The sequence below is a fragment of the Eretmochelys imbricata genome, chromosome 7 (assembly GCF_965152235.1).
Source record: "Eretmochelys imbricata isolate rEreImb1 chromosome 7, rEreImb1.hap1, whole genome shotgun sequence".
Classification (NCBI taxonomy): domain Eukaryota; kingdom Metazoa; phylum Chordata; order Testudines; family Cheloniidae; genus Eretmochelys; species Eretmochelys imbricata.
The window spans coordinates 30,248,421-30,269,517 of record NC_135578.1 but is presented as its reverse complement, the minus strand read 5'-3'; the positions used below and the strand labels follow the sequence as shown (position 1 = coordinate 30,269,517).

The following is a 21,097-nucleotide window of genomic DNA, read 5'->3' as shown; positions in this document are numbered from 1 at the left end:
TTAGGTGGGAACTGAGGGCGTAGCTCCTTCTCTGAAACCTCCTTCAGCCAAGAGCCTCCTGCTCCAAGGCTCTTCTCCCTGCACCTAGCTTACGTTCTTCCTTCATTAACTGCTGAGCGCCCTGATTGATTAATTAATTAATGAGGAAATGCAGCAACAGTAGAGGGTGGGAAGGAACTTAGCTTAGACTTCACTCCCACTGCGGGGCTGACTGGGTAAGGGGGGAGGAAGTCAGGAAATGGGGTATGGGGCCTTTCCCCTGAAGGGGGTGCTGGCTATGATGCAGTCCCAGGGCGGAGGGATAGGCTGGCTGGGAGGGCCAGGAATGGGGAGAGATCCCTGTATAAACAGCCCCCATTCCCAACAATGCTTTGGTCCCTTTTGCCCTTCAAACCCAGCTTCAGCCCTCTGTGCCCCCCTGAACTTCCATGAGGCTCAGCCTCCTGCTACCCCCCACCAAGAGCTCTGGGGAAGGGACCCATAAAGCTAATATAGGGCTATGATTACCTTTGCCGAGCCCGGCCCACTCTGGGGCTGCTAATGAGCCATTAGTGGGATACAGAATCTCACCCAGGAGTCCTGGGTTTGGCACCTCCTTAGCTGACTGGCCAGGGAAGTTATTAACCAGAATCGTAGAAGGGAATGAGGTCTGGAGGTTAGAGCGGAGGGAGCAGCGTTCCAGGTTCTAGCCCCGTCTCTGGGAGGGGAGGGGAGGGGAGGGAGCAGTGGCTGAGAATCCAGGTCTCCTGGGGTCTATCCCCTGCTCTAGGAAGGAAATGGTGGGTCTCTCGCAGGTTAGGGGGGTGCTGGGAGTTTGGACTCCTGGGTTCTATCCCTACTTCCTAGCAGCTCAGAGTGCAGCAGGCATTATTTGAAGTGTGGATTAGCTGTTCTGCTGCCCTCTGCTGGAGAGAATCAGCCCTGCTCTGTGTATGTGTGAGAACTTCCCAGCTCTGCTATTTTGCCTTGGGTTTCTTTTGAGTTCATGGTTTTCCCATCTCCCCATTTAAAAACTACAGCAAGGCTGCCGGGTACATAGTGAGTCGGGACAGAGCTGGGAACAGAGCCCAGGAGACCGGTCTCCTGGGAATCAGGTGGTGGGTAAGGTAGGAGCAGAGGCCCCTCTGTGGGCAGCCGTGGGGGAGCCCAGCTGCCGACATCATCATTTGGGCCTTAACACAGGAGTGAACAGGAAAAGCGCAGCATCTCTGCAGCCATGGCACGGCCCCTGCAGGCAGAGGAGCTGGCATATGGGCACTGAAAGGAGGGCACAGGATGGCAGGTGCAGTGCCCTTCCCCCCATCCCTGGGTGATGGCATTGAGGAGGGCAATCAGTTCTCAGCAGGATAATTATCCCTGATGAAGGCCTTGCCCCTGGCCATGGTACCAGGAGCCCGTTAGCTTCTCAGCATGCAGAGCCAGGTGCCAGGATCACTGGCCGTGGCCGGAGGGGGCTGTTTCAGGACCCCAGCAGCACATTAAATAACGGAGTTGTTGGGAGAGGAGGGGTTTGCTCACAGGGGGCTCAGCATGGTTTTTGTAGGTCAGGTCAGGGTCGCCATGGCAGAGTGGGATATGGTGGTGCAGAGAGGGGACAAGGCGGGCTGAGGGTCATGCAACAGAGATGGGGATGGAACCCAGGAGTCCTGGTTCCCACCCCCACCCCCCGCTCAACCATTAGACCCTACTTCTCTCTCAGAGCCAGGGAACCCAGACCCAGGTGTCCTGAACCCATTCGCTAACCGTATCCCCTGCACTAACCCACTAGACCTCCCCTCCCTTCCAAGAGCTGGGGATAGACCCTCTGTTTCCCCTTCTGTGTAAGGGGGTGTGTGAGAGAGGCACTGCCCTCTGCTGGCTACATTCAGTCCTGCATCTTTTACTGCTTCGAGCCTATGCTGTGATTGTGTTCCTATGAGAGCAAGAGGGTTCACCTTGAACTCAAGGCTAGGCTCCTGGGGAGTCTAACATGCCCTGCCCCAGTGTTTATGGGGCTGGAGATCCCAGTGTAGCTGCTGACCCCTGCGCCCCCGCTCTGCAATTCCCAGATCCCCCATTGCACCCCCACTACCCATCTGTGCTCTGCCCTTCCCCAAGCAGCAGCTGTTCCGTCCAGCCCATGAGACACAGTCCAGCTCCCCAGAGTCTAATCCCTCTTGACAGCTCTGACAACGCTCAGGGGGGCTCAGCTTACTCCAGCCTTTCCCATCCAGCAGCCAGTCCCCATTCTCCCCCGCAATGCACAAGCATGAGCCTGGTAGCTGCCCCTCCCCACCCCTTGGACACAAGCAGCTGGACAGCTGTGCTGCTGCGACTAGAACCCAGGCATCCTGCCTTCCACCACCACCCCCCCAATCTAACCATTAGATGCCACTCCTCTCCCAGGGCCAGGGATAGAACCAGGAGTCCTGGTTCCCAGCCTCTTCTTTCCACCTCCCCATAGTTCTAACCACTCACCTCCCAGAGCAGAGGAGAGAACCCAGGAGTCCTGACTCTCCGCACCCTCTGCGCTAACCCACCAGACCATGCTACCATTGTCACATCTTGTACGAGATGGGCCTCGATCTGTCATTAGATTTGTTAGCAGTATTTGCAGCGCGATGAGAGCTGATTGGCTGGGAGCAGGGAGAACTGAATTCAATCATAGAATCGTAGGACTGGAAGGGACCTCGCAAGGTCATCTAGTTCAGGCCCCTGCACTCGAGACAGGACTAAGTATTAACTAGGTCCAGGGCCGGCTCCAGGCACCAGCTTTCCAAGCAGGTGCTTGGGGCGGCAATCAGAATGGGGCGGCAGCCTGTGTCCCGCGGCGGCAATTCGGCAGCAGCTCCGCTGCTCTTCCCACCGCGGCGGCACTTCGGCGGCGACTGCTTGGGGCGGCAAAATTGGTAGAGCCGCCCCTGTCTAGACCACCCCTGACAGGTTTTTGTCCAACCTGCTCTGAAAAATCCCCAGTGACGGAGATTCCCCAAGCTCCCTAGGCAACTGATTCCAGTGCTTAACCACCCTGACAGGAAGTTTTCCTAATGTCCAACCTACACCGCCCTTGCTGCAATTTAAGCCCACTGCCTCTTGTCCTATCCTCAGGGGTTAAGGAGAACAAATTTTTCCCCTCCTTCTTGTAACAACCTTTTATGTATTTGATTCAAAGAGAGGAAGAGGCTTTAATAACCAGCTACAAAGGCGTTGCTTCTCCTCTGGAGCGCCTTGCCTGGTGTACCTCACCCTGGCATCAGGCTAGGACATAATCCCTTGGGGAAGGAAGGCGGCACTGACTCACTAACACTGGGGCAGCTGCCCCACTTCAGAGCAATCAGCTCAGGCTCCCTGCAGACTCAGGCAGCATCCCTGTGTCAGTAACCATCAGGGCAACTCCCTCCCTCTCGGAGCCTCAGGCCTGGTCTGCACCTAAAATTTAGCTCTACGTAGCTAACTCGGTGAGGGGAGGGGTGACAAAATTCACATCCTGGGGAAAGGTAGTTACGCCAACCAAAGCCCCAGCATAGACAGCGCTAGGTCTCATCTTCTCCATCCTGGCGTCCAGCTCTGGGTCAGGGTTTGCTGGGGCCAGGAGGGGAAGGGTTAATGCCTTGGGTTCTTGGGGGGGGCCTCCCCCCCTCCAGGATTAAACCCACGGGATGCCAGAGCCATGCTGATAGCCTGTTACTGTTTGTTCCCAGACCAACATCCCCTTCCTGCAGAATGTGCTGAGCAATGACCAGTTCCTGCGGGGCACGGTGGACACACAGTTCATCGACGAGAACCCTGAGCTCTTCAATCTGCGCCCGGGCCAGAACAGGGCCCAGAAGCTGCTACATTATCTGGGTACAGGCCACAAGCTGGGACCACAGACTCAGGCCAATGGGTGGGATCTCCAGCCAGGACCATGGTGTTGGACCCCGAGCAGGGTCCCTTTCCAGTACTGTGGGGTTAGGCCCAAGGTATGGGGTCCCCGTCTGGTACCACAGGGCCATGGGCTAGATCTGTGAGGTCAGAGCCATGGGTGGGATTCTCCAGCTGGTACCATGAGATCTGGCCCCGGGGCAGGATCCCCAATTGGTACTGAGGGGTAGGCCCAGAAGGCAGGAGCCCCCCAGAAGGCAAAATCCTCAGCTGGTACCGTGGGTTGGGACCATCTGTGGGGTGCCTGTCCAGTACTGTGGGATCAGCCCCAGGGGGCGGAGTCCCCATCCAGTACCACAGGTCAGGGCCATGGGTATGATGTCCATCCCGTACCGCGGCGTCAGGCTCAGGGCTGGGATCACCAGCTGGTTCTGTAACATAAGGGCCATGGGTCGGGATCCCCAGTCGGTATGGCGGGGGCGGGATACCTGGCCCAGGCCGTGTTCCATGCACTGTGCTCTCTAACTCTGACATTCTCTCTCCAGGCCACGTGATGGTCAACGGCCCCACCACACCCATCCCTGTCAAGGCCCGCCCATCCCCCATTGATCCCGTCGTGCCCATTGTGCCTTTGGGTGAGTTCCCTCCTCTCCTGTCCCCCACCCCGGCACCTCCCACCTGCTGGGTCTGCTGCCCACAGGGCCCCTCCCCCGCACTATGGCCCCCTCCCACTCCCTTCCCCATGGATGGAGTGGGGGGGGGCAGGATGCCTGGGTTCCCTGTGCCACGTGCCCTCCCTTCTGCCCTTGTGGCTGGACTCCACTTCCTCCCCCGCTCCCCGCTCCCAGGAGTCAGGGCCTTTCTGGGCCCTGTTCTTCCCTTCGGAGGGCAGTGGGTTCTAGTGGCTTGGCGCGGGGAGGGCTGGGAGTCAGCGCTCCCAGTTCGGTGGCTGCCTGCCCCATTTGCCAGGCTGCCCAGCAAATCATTAGCTGTGCTGTATTCTGCTCCAGCCTGCTCCCTGGCCCAGGGAGGGAGCACTTAGGGGTCTGTCAGCTCAAAACGGATTTAACAGGCTGCTTGGGAGAACCTTAATGAGCTGTAAGCCACCGTTGTTCATTCTCTTAATGCCTGGTTCAGGCTGAGGATTAGCGGCTGACAAAGAAATAAACTGCGATAATAACCCGACGTAGCTGCAATGCTGGCTAATTAAAGCCAGCCCTGTGCATCGGTCACACGCGTGCTGGGAACCTCAGGCCCACGGCTCAGCTGTCCAACCCATTTCATGGAGCTGGTTCCAGGCTAGTTGCAGTCAGAAAAGATTTACCAGGCATCAGCCCCACAGAGCACGTCATGTACAGGGATCCCTGGCCCAGTACTGAGATGCAGCCGCCTCTGGGGTGGGGCGCAAGGGCTGTTTATTCAGGGATCCCTCTCCTGGCGTCCTCTAGCATCATGCTAGGGTCAGCCACTGACTGTGAGTAAGGGAGAGCACCCCCTATTGTGTCCCCACCTCCCTCCTTGCAGCGCAGCGCCTCCTAGCACCAGCAGCGCTGAGTGTAAGTGACTCCTTCCAGGCTAAGTAACGACACCCTGGGGGGCTGCAGGGAGCCGTGTAGGGGTCTCTCTGCAACCCTACAGCAATGGTATCCGCCCCCTGCTTTTCAGGTGACCCCCCTACTGGCTTCCGAGATATCCTGCTCCGGGAGGGTCCCCAGGGCTTTGCCAAGGCCGTGCGGCAGCACCGTGGGCTGCTGCTCATGGACACAACCTTCCGGGATGCTCACCAGTCCCTGCTGGCCACCCGCGTCCGCACACATGACCTCAAGAAGATCTCGCCCTTCGTGGCTCACAACTTCAACAACCTCTTCAGCATTGAGAACTGGGGAGGTAAGAGCAGGACATGGGGCCTTTCCGCTCTAGGGGGCGCTGGTTCTGATCCAGCCCCAGGGTGGGGGGCTGGCTGGCCCCGGCGGGGTGGGGAATGGGACACAGGCCTTTCCCCTCTAGGGAACATCCACTATGGGATTGGGGGGAGGGGCAGGGCTGAGGGAAGAACTTGTGGGTAACACCGGTGGAGGCAGGTCACACGTACTCACCTCTCTGCCCCACCCCACCAGGTGCCACGTTTGACGTTGCCATGCGCTTCCTGCATGAGTGCCCATGGCAGCGGCTGCAGGACCTCCGTGAGCTCATCCCCAACATCCCCTTCCAGATGCTGCTGCGGGGGGCCAACGCCGTGGGGTACACCAACTACCCCGACAACTCCGTCTTCAAGTGAGCTGGCGGGGTGGGCTGACAGGGCATCAGCCGGGCTGGGCAGGTGGGGGCTCAAGCCTGGGACAGCAGAGAGCCGTGGGGTAGGATTGAGGGTCAGGGCTTCAGACCCCCCAGGGGAGGGAGTGAGGAAAGGGGGTGGGATTCCAGAGTCGCCTGGCTGACTCACCCTGACGCCAGACCTGAGGGGTGGGTCAGCAGGGATAACTCTACATGGGGGGGCCTGGCACCCAGTCCCCATGGGGATCCTTCTCCCCCAGGACTCACCAGGTGACCCTGGTCCCCCAGGTTCTGTGAAGTGGCAAAGGAGAACGGCATGGACATCTTCCGGGTCTTCGACTCCCTCAATTACTTGCCCAACATGCTGCTGGGGATGGAGGCAGCGGGGCAAGCCGGGGGGGTGGTGGAGGCCGCAATCTCCTACACGGGAGACGTGGCCGACCCCACCCGCACCAAATACACACTGGAATACTATGTCCAGCTGGCCGAGGAGCTGGTGAAAGCTGGGACACACATCCTCTGCATCAAGGTACTTAGGGGAGCCCAGGACTGGGGTAGCCGGGGGCTGCGGGTGGGGGCACTGGCAGCACTGGGGAGCAGAGCCCGGGGGGACCCATAGCTCAGGACATCATGGACTGAGATGACCCTTTGGGGGGCATCATGGCACTGGGGAGGGTGTCCAGAGCTCGCTCGCCCTGTCATACTTGCCTCCTCATCCCCTCCTGCCCCAGCCTTCCCCCTCCGCTCCCACAGCCCCTGCCCTCGTCTCTGCCCCCCCACAGCTGGTTCCCCCCTGCACCTTCCCTGCTCCCTACCCTTTCACCCCTCCCCACCCTCCCCCGTTCCTGCCCCCCCCCACGCTCAGCTCTCTTCTCCCTTGCAGGACATGGCTGGGCTGCTGAAGCCGCGCGCCTCGGAGCTGCTGGTGGGGGTGCTCCGCCAGCGCTTCCCCGAGGTGCCCATCCACATCCACACCCACGACACCTCTGGGGCGGGTGTGGCCTCCATGCTGGCCTGCACCGCCGCCGGCGCTGACATCGTCGACGTGGCCGTGGACGCCATGTCCGGCATGACCTCGCAGCCCAGCATGGGCGCCTTGGTGGCCTGCACCCGGGGCACCAGCCAGGACACAGGTACCAGCCGCAGGAGCCAGGGCCCCCGGGCGCTAAACGCCTGGCTCTGGGAGGGGAAGGGGATCTAGTGCTTAGAGCAGGGAGGGCGCAGAGTCAGACAAGGCATCTGCCCCGATCCAGTCTAAGAACATCATGAGATGGGCTAGGGCAAAGAGCGAGGAGGAGGCATGACCCAGCTCTGCCCCCATGCTCTCTGGAGCCAAGATGTCAGGATGGTGGATCATCCCAGAGCCCCGCCTCTGTCCCACTCACCAGGATGGGCCAAGTCCAACCCCTGCAGCCTGGACGAGCCCCATCTCCTCCCTCTCCCCTGCCTCAGGCATCCAGATAGAGAAGGTGTTTGACTACAGCGAGTACTGGGAGATGGCGCGGGGCCTTTACGCCGCCTTCGACTGCACAGCCACCATGAAGTCGGGCAACGCCGACGTGTACGAGAACGAGATCCCGGGTGGCCAGTACACCAACCTGCACTTCCAGGCCCACAGCATGGGGCTGGGCAACAAGTTCAAGCAGGTCAAGAAGGCCTTCGTCGAAGCCAACAAGCTGCTGGGGGATCTCATCAAGGTCAGAGCCCTCCACAGTCCTCTAGAGCTGCCAGGTCTGATCCCGCCCAGGGGACCTGGCTGGCTCGGGACGGTGGGGAATGGGACATGGGGTTTTGTCCCCTCTAGGGGGCACCACTTCTGACCAGCCCCAGGACGGGGACCTGCCTGCACTGACCCGTCTCCGCCCATGCAGGTGACGCCATCATCGAAGATCGTGGGGGACCTGGCGCAGTTCATGGTGCAGAACAACCTGTCGCGGCAGGAGGTGGAGGCCATGGCAGACGAGCTCTCCTTCCCGCTCTCCGTGGTGGAGTTTCTGCAGGGCTACATTGGGATCCCCTACGGGGGCTTCCCTGAGCCCTTCCGCTCCAAGGTGGGGCTGGGCAATGGGTGGGGTGGGGCTGCAGGGGAATCCCGGGCATGTGGGTGGCAGGGCTAGATCAGGTTCCTCTGCTGGGACTTCCCTGAGTCCTTTCACTCCAAGGTGAGTCATGGGGACCACAAAGTGGGCAGTATCCCCTTTCCTGGGCTCCCATTGCTCCAGCCCCCGGCATGGAATCCTGATGCTCTCCCTCCCAGGTGCTGAAGGACCTGCCCCACATTGAGGGACGCCCGGGGGCCTCGCTGCCCGCCCTGGACTTCCAGCAGCTGGAGAAGGAGCTGCGCATGCGGCACCAGGAGGAGGAGATCACCCCTGAGGACGTGCTCTCAGCCGCCATGTACCCCAAGGTGTTCGATGAGTTCAAGGAGTTCACGGCCACCTTTGGCCCCGTCGAGTGCCTCAACACCCGCCTCTTCCTGGAGGGGCCCAAGATCGCCGAGGAGTTTGAGGTGTGGGAGTCAGGGTGGGAGGGGCCAGACCCGGGTGGGCAGACTTGGACCATGGGCTGTACGGGGGGAGATAAGGCTCTGGGGGGGCTGGTTGGACCTGGGAGTAGGGGTCGGGGGAGCCTGAGGAGAAGTTTGAGGCAGGAAGGTTGGAGATTGTGGGAAATAGGGTTAAGGGAGACTATCAAGCCCTATGTTTGGGGGGCCTTTGGGATCAGCGGGACACTGGGAGGAGTTCCAGGTCGGGCGGCTCCCCATTCTCGGAGGGATCAGCTCAGGCTCTTTGCAGACTCAGGAAACATCACCGTGTCAGTTACACTCAAGGCAGCGCCCCTCCCCCAGAGCGATTGATTCCAACTCTCTGCAGACTCAGGAAGCCCTGGGGGCCTCTCCGCTCTCGGTCTCCCCCTGCAGGTGGAGCTGGAACGTGGAAAGACCCTGCACATCAAAGCCCTTGCGCTGGGAGACCTGAACCGGGCTGGCCAACGTGAGGTCTTCTTCGAACTCAATGGGCAGCTGCGCTCCATCCTGGTCAAGGACACACAAGCCATGAAGGTGCCAAGGGGGTAGATACTGGGCTGGAAGAGCCTCTGGGTCTGATGTTGCGAGCTGGGCACACGGGTCTGTCCCGATCTAAGGCCTTGCTGCATGAGATGTGTTGACTAACCTTGTCTCTCTGCCCCGCCCCCCAGGAGATGCATTTCCACCCCAAGGCACTGAAGGACATCAAGGGCCAGATCGGGGCCCCCATGCCCGGCAAGGTCATTGACATCAAGGTGGAGGAGGGGGCAAAGGTCGACAAGGGACAGCCCCTCTGCGTGCTCAGCGCCATGAAGATGGAGACGGTGGTCAACTCCCCCATGGCCGGCACTGTCAAAAAGATCTACGTCAAACCCGACATGAACCTAGAAGGGGATGACCTCATCCTGGAAATAGAATAGGCCTCCTTCCCCCCCGCTGCATTCTGCTTCCCCTCCCCCATCCCGGACAGAGACCTGCCCCCCAATGTGTCGGATGCAGCCGGCACGCTGTCACTTTAAGGGCGTGCCCCGCCCACTTTTAACCCTTTGCTTGCAGGAGATGCACCAGCTTCTTTCTTTCCCCACACCCCCTCCGAAGTCCTGCTTAGCCTCAGTCAGGCACCTTATGGGGGACGCGCAGTTCCTTCCACCGCCATCAGGGGAGCCTGTGCATCATGCAGCCTGGGGTGCAATTCCTTCTGCCGCCACCAGGGGGTGTCTGTGCACCTATTATGGATTGACAGGGCTGTGTTACCCCAGTCTTTTGGCAGTGACCCCGGCGGTGTGCCAGACCCACACTTTCCCCAGGCACCCATGCAGCCTCAGCAACTCCAGGACCGGGCCTTTGGGCACCACCACCGCCTGCTCCGCCTGGGAGCTCCAGCCAGTCCAGCTGTGATCAGACTGAGGTAGAGACTCTCCCTTCTCCGGGAGCGACGTGCCCAGGGAGGATCTGCAGCAAGGCCGGGCAGCCTGGCCAGGCCAAGGGAGCATTGATTAGTCGCAGGGTCCTCAGGCCGGAGCCCGTGTTGGTGGCAGCCAGGACCTCAGCATGTCCTGCTGCCCGGAGACCCAGCTTTGCTCCCTTCCGCTGCTGCTCACCCCTGTTCTCCCTTAGTTTCCAGCTCCAGGTCTTTGGCTTCCGCCTCCCTGCCGAGTGCTGGAGGGAGTCCCTGCTCTCAGCTGTCCGTGTGGTTAATGTCCTGCCATTGGCCGTGCAGGGGCCCGTGGGCCCATGGGCAGGCCCTTGCCAATGCAGGGTCTTCCCAGTTGTGTGTCCATTGCAGTCTGGTCCGGTTCCAGGCCAGGCAGCAGGCATGGCAGACCCCCTTCCTTTAGCTTCTTAACCCACGGACACAATCAGCTCTTCCCCCCCGGCGGGCAGCGATGCAAAGTGGCCAGTCAGTTCATAACTGTACAAAGAAGTCACAAGTGTGTGAACGCATCATGCAGCCGAGAGGTGCAGTTCCCTCTGTCTCCACCAGGGGGCATCTGATCTCAGAGGCTAAGCATTGCTGGGGAGGTGCTGTCCCCTCCCATCCCACTTACTCTGCTGCCAATTGCATTATACCCATCAACTGCCAGGAGGCGCTGCCCCATCCAGCCCAGTTACCCCCCTGCACCATATGGGGTGCTGGCCCCCTGCACCTCCAGCCCAGGTATCCCCCCAACTCTGGAGGGCACCTTCCCCACAGGCTGCCACTGCTTTCTATGCCCACCCAATAGCTGCTGTCCCTCCCCAGCTCAACCATGACTCCTTTCTCCCTTGGGGGGAGAACAGTGCCCTACCTGAGTCCCGGTCCTGCCCCCAGCTGTGGGGGGGAGAGGGGGACGGGGAGGGGCTCTTTTCCCCTGCCATGCTGCCTCAGGGGACCCCCTCAGCTGCGGGGGCTCTTCTTGCTGCTTGAACCCAGGGCTAGTCTAATGCAGAATCTTTTCTATTGTCTTAATTGCCAATCCCTGCCCCCAAATATGTATGCCCCTCCCCCCTTCAGAGCAGGGGGGGACTCAGGGGTATCACTAGCCATGGATTGCCCCCACCCCTGCTCCCTGGCGACCCCATCCTCATGTCGATCTGGATGGGGCCTTCTGTGGGGGCACAGGACCGAGTGGTGGTGAGAGGGGGCACCCACTGGGTAGCGACCAACGCAATCATGCTGGGTTTTAGGTTAGGAGGGGTGTCAGATGTTTACAGGGTTGTCTGCCCAGGGCTGGGGGAGAGGGGTGAGATCCCTCCCCCTGCCTGAGGGCACGGGAACAAACCTCACATCCATGAGGACAGTCTGCAGTGCAGGAGCTGCCAAGTGGGATTCCGTTAGCGCCCCGTTGGACTGGAGGGATCAAGGCCGTTTTGGGAAGGACTCAGTGACCCGGGGTCCCTGAGGGGCCGGCCCCTGCTGGGCAATAAAACTCATCTCACTAACCGCTCACTGCTGGCCTGGCTGAGTTTGTGACAAGACCAGAGAATTGGGGGCAGCCTGCCTCCTGCTGGATAGACTCTGCACTGCCGCTGGTGTGGCTGCCTGCGTGTGGGGAGCACTCGCTGTGGGGTGCCCCCAGCTACGCCAGTCCCAGCTCAGCCGAAGCCCATCACTCCCAACCAGCAGCCTTATGTTGCTGGGCAGGGCTAAGGGGCACCCGCAGAGCTGGGGGGCGGGGGGGTGTCCAGGGCTGGGCTAGCAGGGACAGTGGGTGCAGATGGCGCAGCCTGGTTCCTCACTTTGGCCCCGTTCAAAATTCACACCCTCCCGTCTGAAAGGAAAACCGTGGCTTCCAAGTAGCTGCCATGCCAATAGAACGTGATGCCGTCAGCTCAGGAAGCGTAGCGAGCTAGGGTGAGATGACATGGAATCGGGGTGGGTGGGAATGAGTCATGGGGACTTTCCCCTCTGGGGGAGGCTGGCTCTGAGCTGGGCCCGGGGTGGGGCTGACTTAGGGAGGGCAGGGGCTTGAATACAGGGCACCATCCCCCAGACAGACCCCTTTGGGCTGCATCCCCTAGCCGGCACTGCCCACACTGACCAGACGGGGGCGCCCTTCACCCGCACACCAACCCACAGGCACTAAGTCTTGTCCCCAGGACCAGGGCGCCTGGCTGCTGCATGAGGTGCCAGGTCTCAGCCCAGCCCTGAGGCAGACGGCTCCAAACCCAGAGCGGAGCAGTTGCCTGGCGCTGGGCGGAGATGCTGAGTGAAATGCTGCCCGGGTGTTACGAGCTGGGATGTTCCACAGCTGGTCCCCGGCGTAAACAGCCCTCCAGGAGGCGGTGTCTCAGCACCAGGCAAGAGATCCCTGTGTAAACAGCCCCTGCCCCCCACTCCAGAAGCACCAGGGGAGATGTGTGTGAAAGTGCGGAGGGAGCCCCTGGCTGGGGAGCAGGAGTTGGCGTTTCTCTTTGAAGGACATTGCAATCTGGCATGGCAGCCCCAAGCTCCTTGAGCCGCTCCCACCAGCTCGTTACACTGCCGGGGTCGTTAATAAGTCAGCTCCTTTCTGTGCTTTAAGAGAATTAATACAATACTCTGCAGCTGTGCCTGCCACAGGACTCTCAGCCCGGTCACAGCGGCCTAGGACTGACCCACCCTTGCCTAGGGGAAGGTCTTTGGGCTAGGAGATCATGGGTCTGGTCTCCCCCTTTTCTGCTCCCTGCTGTGAATAGTTCTCTGCACTTCAGTACCCCTGTTAGAGGGAGGCCACTAAACACACACACACAATCACTCCACTCTGCCGCGCTGCCTCTCTCAAGGGCTGGCCCCGATTGACAGGGCGCGTGCTACCCTGGCCTTTCCACCGACTCGCAGCGGGATCCCCATGCCTCTGCCGAGCCCACCACTTAGGCACCCACAAGGGTGAGAGCCGCAGCTCTTCAGCTCCACGCCCCGGCCTGCTGGCTCCAGCCCCCGTATCACGCCATGCGCTCGCCACAGCACGCTTCAGGGAGCCACTCACCGGGCCACAGTGCGGCCCGCTCGGAGCAAGCTGGGGTATATTAGTCCCTTGGCAAAGCCCCTCGGGGAGCTCTTAGGGCAGCGTGGCGAAGCCAAGCTCGAGTGAGAGCCCAGGCTGCCAACGGCCCCAACATGCGACCAGCTGAGGCTGCACTGGGGTCAGGTGGGCAGAGCTATGTCCCATGGCTGGGGAAGTGGCAGACCCCTGAGCAACACAGCTCTGTCCACCTACATTTGAAGGGTTGCCCAGGCTTAGCCAGCCGTGCTGGGCTGGGAGCCCTCTCAGCTTCCAGCGCCTGGGTACGTCTGCACTGGGAGCTGGGGGTGACTTCCCGACTCCCTAGGGTGGCCACAGGGCTGGCCTTACCATGAGGCGGCCACCTCAGGTGCCAGACTGTGGGGGGCACCACTAGGACCCAGAGTTTCAAAGTTTTGGCCCACGCGAGCGGGCTTGGGGGTGTCATTTGAGCTCCCCGCCTCAGGTGCCAAAATGTTGTGGGCCAGCCCTGGGTGGCCACACCCGTTCCTGGACTATGGGGCACTCCGGTGGGGCTGAAATGGCCTGGTCCCGTGCATGGGAGGACATGCCGCAGGAGGAGTGGTAAGATAGCATCCCCTGTCCGATACTGGACAAAACCACGGCCGGCTTTGGTCCAGTAGCAGACGGGGAACAATCCCTCCCACCCAAAGCAGCTTGTCTGGGGAAAACCGGGCGAGTGGCCTCCCTAAGGCTCTCACTCAGGGGTGGCCAAACTGCAGCATGTGAGCTGCGTGCAGCATTTTACAGTGCGGCTCCCACAGTGCCCCCCTCTGACCCCCATTCTCTGCCTACCAGACTGGGGGGAGAGGAAAGCTTGGGGCTTCTGCCCTGTGGTGTGGGGGTGGGGGCGGGGGCTTCTGCCAGAGACAACTGGTGCCTGCTGAGAGTGGGGGACACAATTTAAAGGTTTCCCCCCCCAACAGCTTGAGTCACATCCCCCCCCCCACTTACCCTAAGCAGCCCCTCCCTGCAGCTCCCAGCTGTTTGCCGTGGCCGCTCCCCATGGCCACAGCTCCCAGCTTGGTGGCTCTAGCAGCTGCCGTGCAGGGAGGGGGCCCGAGAGCAACACCTAGTGGGGCCAGCAAACCGTGGCAAAAATTTGGGGGGGGGCACATGACTCCACACCCTTCCCCACCCCGCATCACCTCTGGCTTATGCCCAGCAGGGAGGGGTTCTCAGAGCTTCAGCGGGAGTAGGGCTGGAGCCCTGGTAGCCCCTCTCGGCCAGCTAAAGCCCCAGCAGGCGTGTCCCGGCTCTCGAACTGCTGACGATTGTCATACGTGGCTCGGAGGGTCGGTAAGTTGCCCCCCACAACATCTAACTCATGGAGCCAGTGCACTGAGACTAGCTGGGGCAGCACGGGCGCGGCATGGGGCAGCCTTGCTGGGTATGTGGGGTGGGGGCGGGTTTGCACTTGGAGCTGCTAGCCCATGCTTCTGCCTGTGCTACCCCGGCCAGCACGCGCGCTCAAGGAGAGCTAGCTCCAGCAGGTCTCTGCAAGGTGGAGCGTCCCCGGGTGTCCCAGGAGCAACCTTGACAACCACCCTGTTCAACCCACGATCCTTCCCTACGCGCCCCTGCCTGGCTGCTGGGCACTGGGCCTTTGTGCTCCAGCCTTGGCTCTTCCATTCATGTGCGTGGATGGCACATTCACCCCCGCCCTCCCCAGCCCTTACCCCCTGCCAGGACAAGCAAGTAACCCCTATAGCCACCCAGTCAAAGAGAAATTGAGTCACAAAACCCTCATTCACCACAGCTGTGCACAATCCACACACCTGGCTGCGTGATCTGTAACTGCTAGACCCCACAAGTCCTCACTCCCAGGCCGTCCCCTCCCGCACTATAACCCACTACCCTCCTTGAGCAGGAGAGACCCCAAAAGCCCTGACTCACAGCCCCCTTCTGCTCTAACCACTAGACCCCCGTGCCTAAACTGCGGATGGAAGCCGGGAGTCCAAATGCCCAAGACTGTAGCAAATAGGCGGGTGGGTGAGAGAGAGCTGCACTCCTTGGGCTGGTTGCACTATACAGAGGATAACAACCTACTTCTGCTAGTCCTTTAGCTCAAGAGACCACGGTCTGGGTGTGGATGTGAAGATTGTTAGTTCAGTGCCTAGTGATGACCTGGTTGGGTACAAGATCCTGGAAAGGACGACTGCCAGGGGCAGCGTTACGGATACCTTTAGCCTGGCATTTCCTCCACTGGGAGTGCTTGACTCATTGATTAGCTGACTTCCCCATCCCCATCCATCCTTCTCTTTCTAGCGCAATACATGCCCCATCTATATCTGCATCCACCTACCCCTCTATCCCCATACACACACCTCCATCTAGCCACATGCCTAGCCCCGTCCCACCACCACTGCTCCGCCCCACCCAGCATAGGCTCATAGACTTCAAGGCCAGAAGGGACCATCGCAGGCCATAGATCTGCACATCACAGGCCACAGAACCTCCTCGTCCCACTCCTGCAATAGGCCCAGCAGCTCTGGCTGAGTTACTGAAGGCCTCAAATAGGGATTTAAAGCCTTACCCTTCCCTCCCGTACATAGCCATCCCCATACACACTCACCCCAGGAGCCTTGCCAGCCCTTTGCACTGTTCTGAATGCCACCCCCTTCACCCGCTGCTCCAGTGGACTGGTAAATTAAACTCCACTCAAGGGGCCCCCAGCTCTTCACGGGCGGCTGGGCGCCCCTCAGGCTCGTGCACAGGGAGGCTGCCAGGCCCGGGGAGCAGCCATCTGTAGAGCGATCCTGCCTCCCATTGCTACTAGCAACAGAAATTGTTCCGGTTGGGAGCTGGACCCTTTCCCCTCTGCGCCAGCCCCAGGGCGGGGCGGACTGCCTGGTTGGCTCAGTGGGGTGGGGACTGGGACACGGGGGCCTGTCCCCTCTAGAGGGCGCCAGCCCCAGGCCCTGTGCGCAGTTCGCTGGCCCTGAGGGTGGCAGCGGGCACAGCGGGGATCACACAGGCACCCGAGCTCTCAGGCAGGGTCCCTTGCAGCTCCCGCAGGCTTCTGGCTTTGTGGAGGCAGATTCGCCGTCGGTGCTGCCAGCCAGGGGGGTGCCAGGGGTACCAGGGGCACGTGTCCCGCTGGGATCGGAGACCCGGCAAGCTCTTTGCCCACAGGCCAGCGGGCGAGCTGGATTTCAGGCTGAGCCCCTGCAGCGGAGAAGCTGCCTTTGTGGAGGATCGCTCAGCACATTGCTGCCCCCCTGGGGAACAGCGCCGGGATGGGCTGTTTGCGCTGACATGGAGGCTGGGGAGTGCCTTCGTGCAGGTTACTTACTCAGCTCACATCCAGCTTAGCACAGGGTGAGTAACCATCGGAACATGCCCCTATGGGCCAGGGTAGCGCCTCCATCTCCTGATGGCTCCAGGTCCAGACTGGCTGCCCTTCTGCTAGATGCTTTAGTCCAACTCAAGTGATTGGGCTCCAGCAGGGGGAACTGGGTGACAAGCTCTGGCCTGTGCCGTCCAGGAGGTCAGCCTTGATGCGCTAATGGAGCCCGACGGCCCTAAACCGCTACGACTCCATGTGGCCTTGGAAGGCCACCTGTGGGGGCTGTTATCTCAGGCTGGGTGCGGGCCACAGAGCGGGCCCTGCTGCACCAGGTGGGAGATAGGCAAGGCCTCACTGTGGTGGGGCAGTCGATGGGTGCACGTCCCCGTTCTGTGACACACCCCCCTCACCTTGCCCGCTATAACCCCATGGTCTCTGTGGATCTGACTGCCACGGTGGGTACGTCGCCAGTGTAGCGAGTCAGTGAAGCTCACAATGCCCAGACTGTTCGATGCCCTGGGCTAGGTGATGTGCCCAGCTCAGCCCATCCAACTGGCAACGAGGGGGTCTCTATGCCTGACGTTACTCCTGAGCACCCTGCTGGCCCTTTGCTTGTCTGGAAGCCGGACACTGGTGAGTTCGACAGAAGCAACTCAAGGGGTAACTCCCACCTGAGCGAGTGCAGGGTGCTGGGGAGCAGCCTTGGGTGATCAAAGGCTGAGAGGAGGGGCCACATGCCCAGCCTTAGGGAGGAAAATAGCCAGCAGCTGGTGCCTGCTGGGCACTGCAGAATCCCCCCGACCTGACCTGGCTTCGTGCAGTGCCCGGTGCAGCTCAGTCCCTTCCCGACCGGCGAGTGCCACAGAACGGCGATGCCAGGAAATGCCGAGTGCAGGGAAACGGCCCCACAACCTTCACTCGGGCCTTTCTGAGCAATGCCTCAGCACCCAGAGCCACCCTCTGTGCTGTACCGAGTGGGGGCTTCTGGCCACGGCTCTGCACTCAGCCCGTGCCTGCTTCTGAGCCTGACCCACCAGCCCCTCTCCCCTCAGCCGACTGCTAACGCCGGACTGCCACTCGCCCTTCATCAGCCTCCCAGAGCAGGCCCAGCACCCACCTGGCCGCTGACAATCCCCGGGGGCCTGGCTAGCGAAAACCCACAAAACGCAGAGCTGGAGCCAGGCCTGATGGGGCTCCCAAGGAGTGTTGTCGCAGACTCACCAGCCTGGGGCGCCTCCTTCTGGGGAGACCCAGCGTCGCAGGCCCTCTGCCTCACTCTCCTCTGGGCTTTGGCCAGCTGGGTGGTGACTCGGCCATCCGGCCAGGCCACACAGAGCGTCCTGCCCCTGCTCCTGCCCCTGCCCCTGCCCCTGCCCCACGGGCCAGCTCAACTGCTCCCACCCCTCCTGCTGCAGCCACAGGGCTCTGCAGAGTCCGTCCTGACTCTAGCCCACCGCGCTGCCTCCCGGGGCTTGGTCCTGGCCTCCCTTCAGGGACAGGACCCAAGCGCTGCCTGCAGGCCCCTCTGTGGCGCTTCTCCCGGAGAGGTGCCACAGATGGGCTGATTGGCCTCACTAGCTCCCCTTCACCCTACCACTGCCAGGGTGAGGTACATACCACAGCACAGTCCACATGAGCCTCTAGCCTTTGATCATACACACGGCGGGGAGGGTGGGGAGGGGAGGCAGAGGCACCCACCCCACCCCACGCAGATCATCTCATGGTCCAAGTACAGTACTGCCAAGCTGGGCCAACTAACCCCTCCACCGCTCAATACAGCTTCACCTAACACAGGGCCTGCAGCAGGCATGTGTGCCGAGACTCCACAGCAGCTACTGCCCGCTCCACAGCGGGGCAGAGTTAAGGCTGAGTGGGTGCTCCCCTCTAATACCCATCAGCGTGGCGGGAGACCCCGCCCTGCTGGAGGGAGGAGTGTGTGGGGCACAGGGGTCTGCTGCACTCAAACAGCCGGCTAATACTGCCAGTGCCAGAGCCGGGCAGGCGAAGGACGCTTTACATTGCCAGCGGGCAGTGGCTCCTTCTCTTTACACACCAGCCAGGCTTTGCAGGGGGCACGCGGCCACAGAGCTGGGATTTGTAACTGGGGTCGGGGGAGCTAAGGGCAGGTCTGGGTGGGGTGGCACAAAGCCCCTGCTTGCCAGAGCCTGACACAGACTTCCCAGGCCAGCAGGGCCCGCTGCCTCCTTTCTTGGGGGATGGCTGCGTGGCTGACGCTAGGCATTACTCTGGGGCAGCCACAGCTCTGTAAGGGCTGAGAAGGCAGCGCGGCTCCAGCCGCTGTCCCAGAACGCAGCCCTTGGTTTGCAAACCTGGCCGGGGCCCTGAAAAACCCGGTATTTCTTGGAATAACCAGCCAGCAGGACAATTAGCAACTGGAGGGGGAGGGGACGCCAGGCTGAAGGAGGCCACTGGGTGGGCTCATGCATCTGATCCAGGGAGGGGGGGGCAATCCCAGGCTGGAGGGGCCCATGGGTCTGATTGCAATTGGGTGCGGGGGGTGGATACCGGTGGGATAGCTGCTGTCTCTGCTCTGGATCCATTACTGCCTCCTAGCCAAGCCATGGTCCTGGCTGCCCCCCTTTCTGTGAGTTCTGGCAGTACACCCCCCCACCCCGTCCCATTCCCCCTTCTCCCCCTCCTCCGGCTTGGCTATGGGAACACATAGTTTGTGGCAAGTGGGCGGGGAGGGTGGCAGCCGCACTCTGCATATTCAGCTAGACAAGCCTTAGCTGGAGGGGGCATGCCGTGTGGTGCTGGGAGCGCTGAAGGGGGCTCCAGGGCTGGGACAGCAGCAGGCTGGGGTAGGCAAGGGCCGCTGGACAGGAGTGCGGAGCACTGCTCAGAGCTGGTTCAATTCCCTGATTTTAATAGACTCACAAACAGACAAAGATACAAACTCACAATTACTAACAAACTGTCTGGCTCGTTTCCCACAGCCAAACTGTAAACACGATCCAGGCCCTGGCACCCCGACACCTCCTACTACACCCCTGCCAGGACCCACTGCCCCACCTCTGTATGTGCAGGGGGTGGGGGACAGGATGGACGCAGTTAGAGCAGCCCAGCTTAGTGGGATGTGGGGTCCCCTCTGCCCTGGGGGGAAGCTCCCTGCTAAGCTGGAAACTGATCCCTCTACTCATCCTCTTGGCACTGGAGATTGGCAGTCCCCCAATATCTACCCAAGGAGGAGAGGCAGCCACTCCCAGATTTAAAGGGATTTGAGTTAGTATGTGTGGGGGAAGCTGGGTCTTTGGCATTGCCCCACTGCAGTCATGATGGGCCCAGAAGAGGGTAGGTGGTGGTGGGGGTAACAGCCCAGCTGGTCATATGTGGGGTGCAGACCCATGCGTGGCCATGGTGAGGCTCTACCCCATTCCCTCTGACCTAGGGTGTCTGCTATGACCACCTCCCCGCCCCGGTGAGTAGATGCTCTGGGGCTGGCCATGCAGGTGGAGGTCTGCAATTGCTCTGATCCCGGGGACCCCAATTACCAGGTGTTCTCTGGTGTATAAAGGAGGTGTTGGAGGGGAGCAGGCAGCGGGAAGGGGACCTAGTGGGTGTGGGGGCTCCCCGCAGCCTCCCCCTTCCCCATTAAAGCATTTGTACCCCAGCCCCCCGCCTCAGGAGAGCAGCACAAATAAGGCGGAGGATGCGGGGGGATTCAGATAAATCCCACATCCCTGATCAACATTCTCCAGTCACCATGATCCCCCCCAGCTGTCCAGGTTAGTGACAGCTCTGCAACGGCGGTGGCGGGGGGGGAACAGTGGCACTGAGGGACCTGGGGAATTGGCGCTATAGAAATGGAGGATCCCCCCGCAACTCCTAGATATGTCTGAGGAGGCGTCTCTACCCAGAGTCAAACCTGGTGCCCAGATTTTAACGTCATGGATATTTCTCCCAAGTGGGGTTGGGGCCCTGGAGTTGAATGAGCCTTGTCCCCTTCCCAGGCATTCTCAGGCCCCCAGCACAGGTCTCCTGTCAGCCACGGAGACTCCCGGGGTGGGGACAGCTGGGATTTGTAATGTCAATGCCTTCCCCAAAGCAGCAGCAGCCCGGGAGCAAATCTCAGGGCAAACTTCAGGCAGGAACAGCTGGGTGTGGGGCCAAGGTGGGACTGGGAAATCCAGGGCAGAATGGTCCTGATGGGATCAATGGGGGCAGGGAATGGAGCCGCCCCTGGGTTCTTCCTGAGTGTGTATGTGGGGGGGAATGGATGGGGATGGCACCGAGATGGAGATGGGGGGGGTAATGCTCCTCCCCACCCCACTCCTGCTGCCCAGCCCCCATCAGAAAAGCACAATGGTAAAAAATCCTGTTTGCCCAGCCTGTGGGCAGAGCCTCCGGGGGACTGGGCAGTGCCAGCCCAGGGAGGGTGTGGGGCACCCACGCAGCCCACAGAAGGGAGCTGCCCGCATCTCCCCCAAGGCTTCGGGGAAGGAGCAGTGCAAAGTCAGTGGCCTGTGGATAGCTGGCTGCCCCTGGGGGGTGGGGGGACAGCGTAGCATTGAGGACTTCTCCTCCACAGGGGGTGGGGGCTTCTTCGGAGCATTTGCCACGTGCTGTCCACGTCCCAGGCCACTGTTGGGAGGGAGCATGTGGTGTCCAGCCTCCAGGCAGCAGGGCTCAGTCACTGGTCCTGCCCCAGTGTTGGGCGCC

At 61.1% G+C, this 21,097-nt stretch overlaps 1 protein-coding gene across 4 annotated transcripts in view; it reads left to right on the top strand.

Annotated features, from left to right (window-relative positions):
• Nucleotides 1-11,573, top strand: part of PC (pyruvate carboxylase) — a 240,137-nt gene extending 228,564 nt beyond the window's left edge. For all 4 annotated transcript variants that reach the window (XM_077822518.1, XM_077822519.1, XM_077822521.1 and 1 more), the window contains 11 exons: nt 3,681-3,825; nt 4,389-4,478; nt 5,509-5,730; nt 5,961-6,117; nt 6,406-6,646; nt 7,001-7,250; nt 7,570-7,814; nt 7,989-8,168; nt 8,375-8,626; nt 9,038-9,178; nt 9,316-11,573. In XM_077822518.1, the coding sequence (XP_077678644.1) occupies nt 3,681-3,825; nt 4,389-4,478; nt 5,509-5,730; nt 5,961-6,117; nt 6,406-6,646; nt 7,001-7,250; nt 7,570-7,814; nt 7,989-8,168; nt 8,375-8,626; nt 9,038-9,178; nt 9,316-9,564 (2,172 nt within the window). In that variant the 3' untranslated portion in view covers nt 9,565-11,573. The remainder of the gene's footprint in view (nt 1-3,680; nt 3,826-4,388; nt 4,479-5,508; nt 5,731-5,960; nt 6,118-6,405; nt 6,647-7,000; nt 7,251-7,569; nt 7,815-7,988; nt 8,169-8,374; nt 8,627-9,037; nt 9,179-9,315) is intronic.
• Nucleotides 11,574-21,097: the final 9,524 nt, after the last annotated feature.